Below are 14,640 nucleotides of genomic sequence, written 5' to 3' on the forward strand. Positions count from 1 at the left end.
CAGCTCCCACCCGCTTGAGTAAAAGCATTACTGTTGTAATGTTTTTGTCTGACAAAGGACTAACCACATGTTGTTAGTAAGAAGTTTTTCCAACAGGACAGTATGTATGTGCTTTAGAAATAAAGAGCATGAACCTTGTGACCAACATTCATTAGCAGGAAAAAAAATAACAAACTAAGGAAAACTGTGAATCTAAGTATCCCAAATAAAACTAAACTTCAAAACACCTGAAAATTAAGGCCTGTTGGTAAGGATGATTAGTTAAATCAACTTACATCTGGAGAGAAGGTATAATAACAGCTTCTGTTACCAGTGAACATCTGCTCATAAAACCCAAAGTGTATAGAAACTTTTCAGAGTGATAGAATTTCAAGTTCCAGTCAAAGAGACACATAAGTATCATAATAATTAAGTCTGAAATGGATGCTAATTTAATATCTAAGGAAAAGAACTTTGAAATACATTAAAAATTCTTCACATTGTCAAAATATTTTGTCTTCTGTTAAGACAAGTTTTATTCAGACTTATTCTGTAAATTTTGTGGTAGTGAAATTACAAATGGCAACAGGAAGTAATAAAAATTTGAGCTTATGTTAAATTTATAATCATTTGAAAGACAGGACCTTGTAATCACCATAAATAGCAAAAAATGCTCCATTTAACAGCTAAGAAAAATACACAGCATAATCCAAACAAACCAATGATAATACAAAAATTACCTCTCCTATTTGTATATGAATTTCTTTTATGGTATTTGACAATGATTCTATAATCTCTTTCATACGAAGAAGGTGTGTTTCTTCAATGTCTTGAAATTTCTGAAAAATAATACAAGCAATTAATCATAATGAAGATAATTAGCAAAATACCGAAACTTAGATTTTAATAATTAAATACACTAAAGAAAACAAAGAACGACCTATTATTGATGACAGATCAGATTCGCTTCTCCTGTTCGCAATATACACAAACTTTCTCTTTTTCTGGTTAAATCTATATCCTTCCCTTCCTTAAATATGGTTTATTTGTTTGATCTTTAAACTCATCATATGCAATCTTGGCAGCTTGTTTCATTTTACCAAGGCTTCCAGCTGACAGCTATTTTAAAATCATTCTGAATGTTTTCAGTGACCCCTCCCCAGCCAAAGATTACAACTAAAAATGTCTCCATCCTTCCCAATAGTAAATGGTAATTGTCTTGAAATCTTTATTTAGCCCTGCTCTTTCCTAGTTCTCTTCCTATTTCTGTTACTGCCCTTTCAAGTATGTCCAAACTGTGGAGCACCGCTTAATCCTCTTTACAAGTTGTACAGGGTTCTCTGAAGACCACCTCTCCCCATTTCACACCTACTCTTACTGTGATTCACAAACACATCTCCATACAAACAATTCAAATATCTCTAACTTATACATCCTAAATCTTAAGTATAAAACAATGAATAAGAAACACAGAAACAGTTGGGGGAGAGGCCAACTCTTTTGACATACATTGCAGAGAATAGTTTAAAGGAGACTGGGACCTCTGTTTTTCAGAGTTTTATGGGGAGCTTGAACAAAACATGAAGGAAGCATCTTTGGCATAATCTCAAAAACTGACTTTGTGTTTAGGTTAATATTAGGTTGTGGAAAAGGTGCACATTTGATAGAAACATTGTGTCTTGACACCCAACAGTGACTGAAAGGAGGCGTAATAGAGATTGACCATACATGGTTTTTGAAGCAAAACAGTATAATTTCTGTAATAAAGCAATCACTAAGAGAAGTAATATCATAGAGTAGACTTCAGAGGATGACCATATCATCATATATGTGATGATACATATCACCATATCTGTGATCATTCACATCACAGATATAATCATTAACTTAATTGTGTACTTTCACTTTTGAAAGATCAGTCCATTTTAAAACGATGTACTGAAAGGAATCTGTAATGTTAATGACCTAACAAATGCAAGCCATGCAATAGACTTTTAAGCTGTAATACCAATGAAAAGTCATCCTCAACAGGATCTTTAGATGTTAAGCTCAGAATACACAGTTTAAGTGAGTTACACAGTTAAGTGAGTTTAAGTGTGGATGTTTTCATTTAAGTTTTATAGTTTTTAAAAAAATTAATAACTACTAATTTTGCACGTAATCTAAATGCTGCAAATGTCAAAGGGCAGGCTGATTTGGGCTTTGGGCAATACAGTATAGTGGGAAGAGGGAAGTGTGCTTTCCCATAGCAATGGGGCTGGGACTATATCTTTAAGGTCCCTTCCAGCCCAAACCATTCTATGCAGATTGCTCAACAGCACACGCATCTGAACTCAGTTCTTAAGACAGAAGACTTTTAAAGAATAACTTAGCACTTTCATCTATTTGATCTTTTCCAACTGAGTGTTCTAGGTGTTTTTTTAAAAAAAGCTCCTAGCAAGGTAGAAAATCCAGAAAACAAGATATTTTTCTTACCAACTGCATAGCAATCGCATAATACAACTATAGCTTTACTCATAAAATCTTTCAACATGAATTTCTGTCAGATTCAATTTCTAAACATTAAACTGTATTTTCCTGCTTCTTTGATCACAATGAAACCTCCCATGTTTATCAACAGCAAAAACCATAACTTGACATTCAAGATTAGGAAGACTAGGTTTCAAAATTCAGCCTCTCAAAAATCACATATCATGAGTCACTTCACTTTGATAACTCTAGGTAAGACAGCAAATGACGAAAGAGGAAAAATATGTAAAACTTATGCAACAGGATCTGTGGAGTTTAAACAGGCGGAAAGCTAAGTGAAGATAGTATTATATGATAAATCCTCAGAAATTCCAGATTTTTGTCCTCAGAAAAATAGTATGTGAATAGTGTAAGAAAAATATAAGCAAGACCAACTGATTTTGCACTGAAACATGACAATTCTCACACCCTTCATTGATCTCATTTCCAGAACTAGTATATTTAAAGCAAAACGTATGCTAAGACAATCTACACTTTGCTTCACAGAGAAGTGCACTTCCACATATTCATGGGTGTTGTTATTTTTCCTGTTGCATAATGTTTAGAATAGCCCTCCTGCAACAAAACTATACATGAAACTATACCACTATACTTAAAACAAATTCCACAGCAATGAGTCACACTGGCAGAACGGCAATTTCATTCCAGTACAGACAAGTGTGGAAAATTTCCATGTGTCCATTATCACATTAAGTGAAAATAAAAGTTTTGTTGTTGTAGGTAGGGAACTAAGGACATTGTACTGGTAGAAAAAAAAAGAAAAGAAAAACAGGAAAAAAAAAAAGGAAAAATGAAAAAAAAAAAGGAAAAATAAAAAAAAAAAAAAAAAGAAAAAGGAAAAATAAAAGAAAAAGGAAAAAAACAAAACAAAACAAAAAAAGGCAAAAGCATGGTGGGACTTTCCCAGCTGTACCATCTGATGGCAATATAATACAAAGAATTTTTCTCTCTCTAAAGCTCAGCATGGTTTAAATAGATAACACCTACCCAAAAAAAAAAAAAAAAAAAAAACAAACCCAAAGCCCACAAAACACCTACCAAAAAAACTGAACATATTCTGTCTCTAGATACAAAATAAGCTGTCACTTTTCTCATTCTTTTGTTGTAGTGGATTGTTCAAAGGCATAATTATTTTTTTAAGTACCTAATGAAAAAAACAGCTAGTTTGTTTGCTGAAAGCCTCTATATTTTCCTTCACTAATTCATTGACAAAATCCATGTCAAAGAATTTCTCTTTATGTACATCTTCTGTCAGTTCAAAACAAGAACTCCTCTTCATTATTCACAGCTTTCTTGCTTACTGGAGACAAGTTTATAGTCCAGCTTATTGAAATATTTTTTCTTACTGTTTCAGAAAGCATTAAGTCAGCTGTTACAACACAGTCTTTCTCATAAGGTAAGGAATAGACAGACAGATTTTGAGAATAAAAACCTAAAGCAACCTGACCAAACCTGCTCTGCAGTGGATCAGAGGCATCCACAGGATCTATTTCAGTGTGGTTTCAATAACTTCCGAAGCAATGTAACTGACAAACGGGGTAGGAACGTCATGACCCAGAAAATCCACACTTTTATATGACTTGAGAAAAATAAATGGACCAATTGAGATTTTTTTTCTAGTGCTACTGGATTTCTTTGTAGCTACAGGTGGAGGTGTACTGCAAAAGTCAGACTGAACTACAACTTATACAAAACACAGTGATGGAGTTACTGGAACACTTACTGAACAGGTACAGTAGTTACATTAATAGGAACACTACCAAAAAGTTACCAATTTGGGTAGCATCAGTCTATGTTCACATAGTCAGTTTGATTCCTCCTACTCATTTCTAAAAACTCGAGGGGGAATTTTACACTTCAATGATTCTTTTGTTGCTGTTATATTATACTTGTTTCCAAGAACTGTTTAACGATATGTATTAGTTAATTTTAAAAAGGTTGCCTAGTCCTGAAATTCTCAGGCGATTGTATTCACACATACCAATCCCAGTCCTAATCTCCATCAAATTACCTGTGTAGCACTTACATACAAGTATTTAAAGTTGCAGCGAGACAGACACAATGCTAAGGCACCAGACACAAACATATAAAGTGGACAAATATGCAAGTGAGTGTTGGTCAGAGTCACATGTTAATACGCATTGAAGATGCAGTTCTCTACCCTTGTTCCTTCATTGCCTCTGTCTTGGTGCCAGTACAAATGCTTGTGTGACCCCTTAATGAACCAGACTGCAGGTCTCTTCTGTGTTAAAGCCAACCTTCCTTCCTTCATCAATTTTATCTGGATTTGTTCCACCAGGTAGTTCCTCACACAAATACTTGACAAAGAAAGAAGCCTGGAAACAAACTGACTTTTGTCTGCAAGGCTAACCTAAAACATATATGTTGAAAACACAGCTTCATGCAACAGAGATAAAAGGCTGGATGAAGCTAGATACAGCACTTAGAGATGGCACTTCAGCTGATGTGGTAGTGTTAGGTCACAAGCTGGACTTGATCTCAGAGGCCTTTGTCAGCCACAATAGTTGTGATTCTGAGAAGAAAGTGGCCTAGACCACTGTAACCATGAATTTCCATGTTGAAATTTTATTACAGCTGATGCATAACTATGAGCATGTGTAATTATCACCGTTTTACATTCCACAGTAAAAAACCCCAAGTATTTAAAGGTCACAAACTTTCCAAAAGGAAAGAAAAAACTATGTATGTGACAACATTTAAATCCAACTGAAAAGAAAGGCATATGGAGAACAACTCCTACAATCAGAAACAAGTCAGGATACAGCACTAAAAGATGCCTTCTGCAAATTCTTTAAAAGAAGGTTGTCAAAGCTCCTAATGTAACAGCTGTTAATTTGCAGCTGATAATTTTGCAGTAGCATGTCTGAGGCACTTCTCTGTTGCAAATGCTTGGACTGGAGAGTAGGAGGAAAGAGTTCTAGCATGTGATATATGTGGTACACTTTCTCTAACAGCTGTGTTGAGTGTCTATTCAGAGACCAACTAGATCGAGTCCTAATGGAATTCTCAAAGTAGGAAAGCAGTCTAGAGTGTAAGAGAGGGCAGCTTTTCTCATGTCAGCCTACACAACCCCCAAACTGTGAAATCTTAATTTCCAAGGAGTTAAGAAAAACCTTAACACTTTCCCACTTAAATGTTAAAAATAGAACGATGACTCAATCTCCAGAACAATTCCATCTATGCCTAAAAATGAATCATTGAAACTAATGAAAAGAGCAATGGATTTTCAACCAAAAAGAAAATTCCTACCTTGTAAAAGCTTCGCTAAACAAAAAAACTTATACAAGTAAATAAGCAAACTAGTCCTTTACTATTACTACTAAAAGTAGAAATGATGAAGCTTTCTTTTTGAAATATGGGGCAGTGGAAAAGAGTTCAACAGATCTGAAAAAGAAATTTTAAAATTCAACAAGAAGCAGCAGTTCCAGAGAACTTGATAGCCTCTGGAGTACAAACTAAAATCTTCAAAAAGCCCCAGAAACTTAGAGATATAAGGGCTTTTTGCAATCTCAGCTAAACCTTGGGAATACACTTGAACAAACTAAATAAAGCATTATGCCAGAGTGATAATGAAACAGCAGCATGATGGATTTCAATATTAAAGCTTCTACAAATGTGTACAGGGTGTATACAAATTCACAGGGTTTCTCACGTGATCACAATGTATTTACAATACTTCCAGAAGGTAGTTTTATTTTCTTCCTAAAATATTTTTCAAAATGTCCTTCTTGAGTGCTAATGCTTAGCTGTGTTAGTCAAGGACAATCTCATCACAACACAGATGGTCAGTGTTTGCCCTTCAAACTTCTCATACTGTTCATATCAATTTCTAAAGGATGTCATTCTGCCCTGAATCAATTTTTCAAAAGCGTTGTTTTCATATGTCTTTAGAGATTAAATTGCCTATATTAATCTGTATTAAAGGCACTTCATTTAATCTAACACTTACCTGTGCAGTTTCTGTCATTTTCTGTTCAAAATCAGATTTAAATGCAGCATATTTCTCCACATATAGTTTATAGGTATCTGTAGCTTTCTTTGATTTAACTGTTGCCTGTAGATCAGTAGAGAAAAGTGTTAAATGTCACTCACACAACATGATCCAAGGTTTTTAAAGCCACTATTAAAACAAAGTCTAGAATGATTAAATTATTCAGTGGCATAATAAAAACAATGAATCATCATAAAAAATGTCACCACTAAATAACAGATTCTAGCCACCGGAGATTTCTATTTAAAGCTACACATAAACCACATAAAAAGGTAACAAATCAATTACCTAATTTTAATCCCTTCCTCTTATCAGCAATGACAAATTTATAATGTACTTATTTTGAAATCAGATTTGTACAGCTGAAGTTAACTAATTTGTTCTTCAAACATTTAGAACAGCAACAGAAAAACAAGAAAAAGGAAGCTTGGAATACAAAGCAAACATTTATGCAATTCTGAAAGAGTCAGTAGTAAATAGAAGCATGAAGGTGGGGTTCTCTGTTACAAATGAAGGAAAAAAAATTCAACCACACAGCAGTTACATCAATGGAACTTTTAAGATTAAGATATATTTGAAAGTGAAGTTCATGCAGAACGGACAGATTTATACAACTCAGAAAAAGTGATTTCCAAAGTTTACAGCATGGTACAACTGAGATGGAGCTTTTCAAACCTTTGATATTCATGCTGTTTCTAAGTTAAAAGCCAATGAAAATAAAAATTGTCTTAAACATCAGCTTCTTTACTAGCATCTTTGTTTAATATGCCTGCTTTATCCCACTGAAATTTCCCATCAGCTGTAACCCAATTCCTCAAGTGTTAATGACATCAGTAAAGCAGCTGTGTTCATCTGTCCCACAGTAGAACCAGCAACTATTTCTCACTTGCAATGACTTGTAAAGCTGGCCACTATCTGCAACTTTCAAATGAACGCCCTCTAGAAAGAGAGTTACATTCTACAATTTCCAAGAGAAAAATAGATTAAAATAATGAGTAACAGTATAGTGTTATAACTGGTTCACCTGGGGAAGCATCAGCAAGCACTACAGAGGAAGAAGGACTAAACCTACAGTTTCATTTTTTCAGATACAAAGATCTTAAGGAGAACTTAGTCAGCTGATCTTCCAAACCCAGTTTAAGAGAGTATAAAAATATCTCACTGTATGAAGAATATGGATTCTTCAGGCACTAAAAGGAGAGCATGACAGGTTGTATAAAACTCATCAGTTATTTGTTCTAAATTTTACTTCATGATTCTGACTCTTGCACATTCAAACAGAAGAATTAGCAACAAGAAAACAATCCTATCATGTGTCCCAAATGACATTTACTATTCTCAAAGTACAAGCTGCTCTATGAACATTTGCTTTTAAAAATAATTGAGTGCTTTGCAATGAGAGGATTCCAGATTTAATAACTGAAAGAGAAGGATACGCCAAGTTAAGGGATTTAAAAATAAGGGTGTTATTGTAAATCATTATGTAATTGAACCCTATAAGCATGGGATTTTGAAAAACGCAAAACATTCTGTCTCTTACAATCATGTTTGATGATGAGCTGAAACTGAGAGCTGTGTGCTGAAGAGCATCTATAAAAAACATCATTTTCTGTCCTGCTGAGTCATTAAAACATACAAACATTGTATGATTAATGAGTAATCTCCTCTGAAAGCAGAATGCCTCTGTTCTCAGGTACAGCGACTGCCAGAACTCTTGCAGATATACAGTAAGTGGAAGAAAAAGGAACAGTCAAGAATTTGTTGTCAAGTCACTGTAAATAGAGAAGTCCAGATGTCAGAGAAGGCCAGGAAATTATTTCACAATTCAGCAGGAACTTTCAGCTGCAATGAAAATGGTGAGGTCTCAAGCACCTCCTCAGATTCTTCAATAACAAATTTCTCAAAATATTTGGCTTTGTAGTAGGCTCTTAGGATATTGCTGCAGATCCCCTGCTTTCTGATAAAGTAGTTATTCAGTGATTTTGGCAGAAAATATTTTTCATGCTGTGCTAAAAGTAGTAAGCCTATTCTCTGACAAAGGAAAAAATAAATTAATACCTTTATCCCTATGATTCTGAAATTACCAGTGGAAATTTGAATATAGACGTGACAGAAGAGTTGCAATTGTCATGGTTACCTCCTGCCACTGGAAACATTTTGTAAGTACTTGAAGAGCAGAGAGCTGGACAGTTTGGCCTGGAGAAAGTAAGGCTCAGGAAGGATCTTGCCAACAGCTACATATGAAGGGTAAATAGAAGACATGGCCAGGCTCTTTCCAATGGTGCCCACTGGTAGCACTAGAGGCCATGGGCACAAACAGAAACACAGGAGGTTCCCTGTGAACATCAGGAAAGAGGTTTTTTACTCTGAGGGTGACTGAACAATGGAACAGGTCACACAGAGAGCAGGGGTGGATGGCCAGGATGTCCTCCAGAAGCCATTTTGTGAAAAGATCAAACTCCCTCGCAACCCAAGGACAGTACTAAATAAAACACCATGATACTCACCCCTTGGGATTTTCGTCCGTGTAATTGGCATCTTTTAAATTAGCACTACAAGAAATGATAACTTGTTTTTTTTCCTTGATGGAACTGGCTTCAAATACTGGTATAATCGGCTACATTGCCCCATTGAAGAAAAAGCACAGTACCTCGTTATTCCTTAACTCAATAATAGGGTTATTGAGTGCTTGAGTATTTCCCTAAAGAATTTTTTCCAGGACCAGGGCATGGACTTGTGCACTAAACAATGTAGAAGTGCACAAGCACATGGGACCTGATGAGATACCACCATTGGTTCTGAGGGAACTGGCAAGTGAACTTGCAAGGCTGCTTTCCATCATATTTGCAAAGTCATGGCAGTCTGGTGAAGGGAAAACTGACTGGAAAAGGGGAAACATCACCCTTCTTCCCAAAAGGGAAAAAAGGAAGGGTTAGGGAACTACTGGCCAGTCAGTCTCACTTGTATGCCTGGCAAGATCATGGCACAGATCCTCCTGAGGGCTCTGATAAGGCATGGGAAAATTGAGGAGGTGGTTGGTGGCAGCCAATGTGGCTTCACCAAGGGCAAATTGTGCCTGACAAATATGGTGGCCTTTTACAATGGGTTCACAGCATCTGTGGACGAGAGGAGAGCAACTGTTGTCATCTATCTGGACTTGTGCAAAGTGTTTTACACTGTCCCATCATGGTCTCTAAATTGAAAAGGATGGATTCAGTGAATGACCATTCAGTGGAGAAGATATTGGCTGGATGGTTGCACACAAAGAGCTTTGGTCAACAGCTGGATGTCCAGATGGAGATCAGGGATGAGTGGTGTTCCTCAGAGGTCAGTCCTGGGACTGGTGCTGTTTAACATCTTTGTTGGTGACGTAAACAGTGGGTTTGAGTGCACCCTCAGCATGTTTGCTGATGACACCAAGATGTGTGTGTGGTCAACATGATTGAAGGAAGAGAGGCTGTACAGAGGGGGGCCCAAGTCAACTTGATGAAGTTCTATAAGGACAAGTGCAAGGCTCTACACCTGGCTCAGGGCAATCCTAAGCACAAATACTGTGTAAAGAATGTACTGAGAACAGTGGTGAAGAGAAAGACTTGGGGTTGTTGGCTGATGAGCTCAATATGGGCCAAAAATGTGCATCTGCAGCTCAGAAAGCCAACAGTGCCCTGGGCTGCATCAAAAGAAGTGTGGGCAGAAATGAAGGAAGAAGGATTCTGACCCTCTACTCTTGTGAGACCCCACCTGGAATACAGTGTCCAGTTCTGGAGCCCCCTTACAGGAAAGGCATAAAGCTTTTGGAGCAAGTCCAGAGGAGGGCAACGAAACAGAACGATCTGAGCACCCCTCCTACAAAGACAGGCTGAGAGAGCTAGAGTTGTTTGGTCTGAAGAAGACTCCAGGGAGAGTTTCTACATGTAATAGTACAAACAAGATGGACAGAGGCTTTTTACAAGGGCATGTAGCAAGAGTTTTCAAATGGATTTAGATTAGACATTAGGAAGGAATTCTTCCCTATGAGGGTAGTGAGACACTAGCACTGGTTGCTCAGAGAAGCTGTGCCTCCCCCTCCTCGGAAGTGTTCAAGGTCAGGTTGGATGGGGCTTGGAGCAGCCTGGTCTAGTAGGAGGTGTCCCTGAACATGGCAGGGGAGTTGGAACTCAATGACCTTTAAGATCCCTTTCAACCCAAAGTGTTCTATGTTTTATGATAGATGCTGAAACATTCATATAAAATTCCCATAATAAACACTGAAGAAAGTTATCATATGTTGCAAATAAATAATTAGAACAGTAAGTGCAGACAAAACCTAACTATACAAATTATGAAATGGCTACCACTTCTACTTTCACCTGCTTATAGCCATTTCTAAGCATTCCAAAGCAAATGTGATACTCTATGACATCACAATGAATTAAAGTCAGATAGCACAGCACTACCTTATCAACTTCTCTCTGGGTTGCTCCTTCCTTTTTCAAACGTTCCTGTTCGACACATTTTGCATTGTAGTTTTCCTTTGCTTTCTGTAAGGCCTGAGTGATACTTTGAATATTTTGCACTGCTTCCAATGTTCCTGAAACATCTTCTTTAGTCTGTCAAATATCATATGGTTGTCAAAACCAAATAATTTTACTTTTAATGTTAACATGTCATTGGACATGCATAAGAAAAAAATTAATAACCTTTTTATAAGACTTAATTTGTTCATCTCCATACTTGTGAACTTCTTTTATTAGTTCTTGTAATCTCCTCACAAGATCCAAGTGACAGCTTGCAAGTTTTTCTGTTGAGGTTTTGAAAACATCCCAGACTGGTGCAAATGTCCTAGATTGAGGAAAGTAATATTTAATGTCCATCTCAATTTTTACTTAATATTTTAATTATGCTAAAAATAATGCTAAAGTGTAATTCATAAGTTTATAGAAATTCAATTCTATTCAATTGTTTCTAAAATTGAAGCAAAAAATACCCCAATAACTGCTGTAAGTTTTTACTAAATGTTTCAGATGTGCTCAGAATTGTATCTAGTATTTTCCCCATGTTTTACGTTTTACTTGTGTTGACTCTGAGTAAAACACAGCAAAGTTCACTTAATCTTCTCTATCAGTACACAAATGTCAAGTGGCATTCCTAAATATTACGAAAGAGCAGTTCAAAATAATTTCACATGTAGAAGTATTTTTACATGTAAACTTGAATAGTGCAAATAAATCAGTAATTACTTGGTTCGTTAAGTTTTCAGTTGTGCTACAAGATGCTGGAAAAAATACTGGCAAGGATGGTCTGCTAGTGAAAGGGATTACTGATTAACAGAGAATAACTGTATGGAAAAAGAACGTGGGGACAGATCGTTCCTGACATTAAGTTTTCTATATTGAATGTACTTATCCGTCTGCTCTAAAGATACATTTCCCCCTCAGTTTCCAGGTTTATGCTGCAGAAAAACTGATACTAGCATTTAAAGCACTGACGTTCAAACATGCAGATACAGAACTTTTGAAGGTCAGCAGCAATTGGTATCAAGTTATCTACTGATGAAAGCTCCCCACTTTCTAGCTGTAGTTACTACAAATAAAGTCAAGGCTCATCTAAGTCTGAGCTCTTGTGGAAATGATCTAATGAAAAAAACATCTTATTCATTCCAGTTTTTAAAAGCATACCCCATGTATAAAACTTGAATTAAACTATGGCATAAATTGACTGAAGTATCTTTAACATCTCTAAAGATACATATAACACTCCAGAAAGCAGAATTAATATAAATAAATTAATTTACTGTCATGTTTACAGACCCTATGTTCTCTTTAGAATAATTACCACAGGCTTGGGACCCTACGAAATTCCAGAATTAAACCTTATTCTTAACATGTATACTTATTTATTTCTTTATATGTACACTTACTTACCCAAGCTGTGTGTAATTGCTTGCTGATTTGGCCAGTTTTGTCATTGACCTTGAATATGCCTCCTCTATTGTAGCCCTGTCAAAGAAAGCCATCAAAAGCATAATTGAAATCTTGAAGATATTTGAAGATAGATGAATATGCATTCTAAAGGTGCAAAACAGGGGATTTTTTACTTTATCTGAAAATTACTCACTTTTATTGACTCTTCAAAAACTATACACAAAATCACAGAAGTATAGTTCAAAAAAATAACCTAAGAATCCTGGTACAGAATGCTGGAGGGAACAGAAACCACTAAGACTTAGAGACTCACGACTTTAAAAGGGCAGTTCCTTCCTTCCTGTACTCTGCTGCTCCCCTCGGCCTTTAACATTCTTTAGTAGAAGTCAGAACAAAACAACATAACAATCATTCAACTAGCACTGTCTAAAAAATAGAGATTTAGAGAGCAACAAGATCAAATACATTCATAACATAAAAAAACTGAATGCTTAGTCAGCAACCACATTGAATAAAATGGGGTCTTGTCCAGTCTTTTTGTAGGGGAGTTCTGGTTTGTGGGTTTTTTTTTTTTTTATTTTTTAATTAAGTTCTTTGCACAGTGATATTCAAGTTTGAAAAACACTGAAAAGAACATGTAAAGAAAAGTGTAGTGTTGTACTGTTTGTACTTGTTTTAAAGAATGTTGTCTCAATACATTCTGATTTTTTTTTATAACCTCTTTCCTACCTCAAGTTTCATTATACCTGCCTGCACTCAAACTCACAATTTTACTCATCTTTTGGCAATTCAAAATCCAAGGGTGAGCACAGATCTCATCCTTAGAGCCTCTGCTGGGGCAATTGCCATGGAATAAGACTCACATAGAACTCCATAGAACTTACTGTTAGTAAGATAAAGATACAGACTATTTTAATTTTCCACCCTAAACTAATACTCAATGTGCATTGTCAACTTTTATATAGAAATATCTTGAATTTCTGTAAATATTGTAATTGCCTTTTCTTGAAAATGCAAAAGTTCAAAGCAATTTTTTTTCCTACTGCGTAATCTTTATTCAGGAGCAGAAAGGAAAAAAAAAAAAAAAAAAAAAAAAAAAAAAAAAAAAAAAAGGTACATGTCAAAAAAGTAGCCACCTGGAACAGATGCATGTATTTAAACCTATTGAACTTACATAATAATTATCCAGTAAGCTGGAAAATCAATTTGGTGAAGTGGGTTTAAAATGTAAAATGCAGTAACTTACTACACAGCAACAAGCCCATACACACAGACACCCAGAAGACACAATGATTTTTATTACCATCATGATCACTACAGTTTGACTAATTATGTGTTATTTCTATCAAAGTCTACCAGATTTGAGAGCTCAGTGCTTATCTCCCCTCCTCCCCCCCCCTGCTTTTTTTTTTTAAAAAAAAAAAAAAAGACAAGACTGCTGATCAAAATCCATTCCTCTTTTCTTTGGAGCAATTACATCACACTTACCTAAGCAATCTCCACAAAACTGGGTTTCTACAATTTACCACACAATATCAAAACACAACAGTTACATCAATAACCAAAAGATGCTGTTATTAACCACACAGCACATTTGTCCTATAAACTGACTTTCCAGAACACTCTGATGTATGGGTAACACACCATGAAAGCCTCCGTAGATTAATTTTCAACCATTTGAAAATCTACCAGTGCTTGGGATCTGTTAAACATTTAGAAGTTTAATACATATTGCCAGTTTCTTCTGATCAAGGGGATTCTTTTTATGATGCTTACAGGCAAGTGGTGCAGAAAGAAAACATTTGAAGGACTTCTGGATAAAGATCAAGAAAATACCTTTTCAGTTCCTAGCTGAAAGCAGCGATTTCTTCCCTGTAAAGACTTTAGGTGTTAAATACATAAAAACACAAGACAGTGCACCTACAAAATATTCCCAGTATTTAAACAAACAAACAAGCAACACTTCTGGCATCCAACCTTCTTGTATTTTCACTTCTTTGAAATGAACTGCTTTTCCAAAACCAGAACAAAGGTATCTCCTTCAGCAGATACATAGATAAGTTGCCCCATCCAAGATTTGACAACATCAAACAGATTGTCTGCCACAACATTCATTCTTTTGGATGACCTGTTTCTGATCTACAGATCCAACCATCCCTCAGTTCTTTTAGTACTTGACTATTAACAAATACTAAAAAAAAAAACCCTAAAAAATTG

General features: G+C 35.8%; 1 protein-coding gene across 1 annotated transcript in view; it reads right to left on the reverse strand.

The window, feature by feature from the left end:
- Positions 1 to 14,640, reverse strand: part of FCHO2 (FCH and mu domain containing endocytic adaptor 2) — a 94,189-nt gene that overhangs the window by 66,169 nt on the left and 13,380 nt on the right. Inside the window, exons 3-7 of the mRNA XM_071731121.1 lie at positions 12,424 to 12,498; positions 11,200 to 11,341; positions 10,957 to 11,109; positions 6,479 to 6,583; positions 720 to 818 (exon numbers count right to left, since the gene is read on the reverse strand). Of these exons, the coding sequence (XP_071587222.1) occupies positions 720 to 818; positions 6,479 to 6,583; positions 10,957 to 11,109; positions 11,200 to 11,341; positions 12,424 to 12,498 (574 nt within the window). The remainder of the gene's footprint in view (positions 1 to 719; positions 819 to 6,478; positions 6,584 to 10,956; positions 11,110 to 11,199; positions 11,342 to 12,423; positions 12,499 to 14,640) is intronic.

Source organism: Heliangelus exortis, chromosome Z (genome assembly GCF_036169615.1).
Source record: "Heliangelus exortis chromosome Z, bHelExo1.hap1, whole genome shotgun sequence".
Lineage (NCBI taxonomy): Eukaryota > Metazoa > Chordata > Aves > Apodiformes > Trochilidae > Heliangelus > Heliangelus exortis.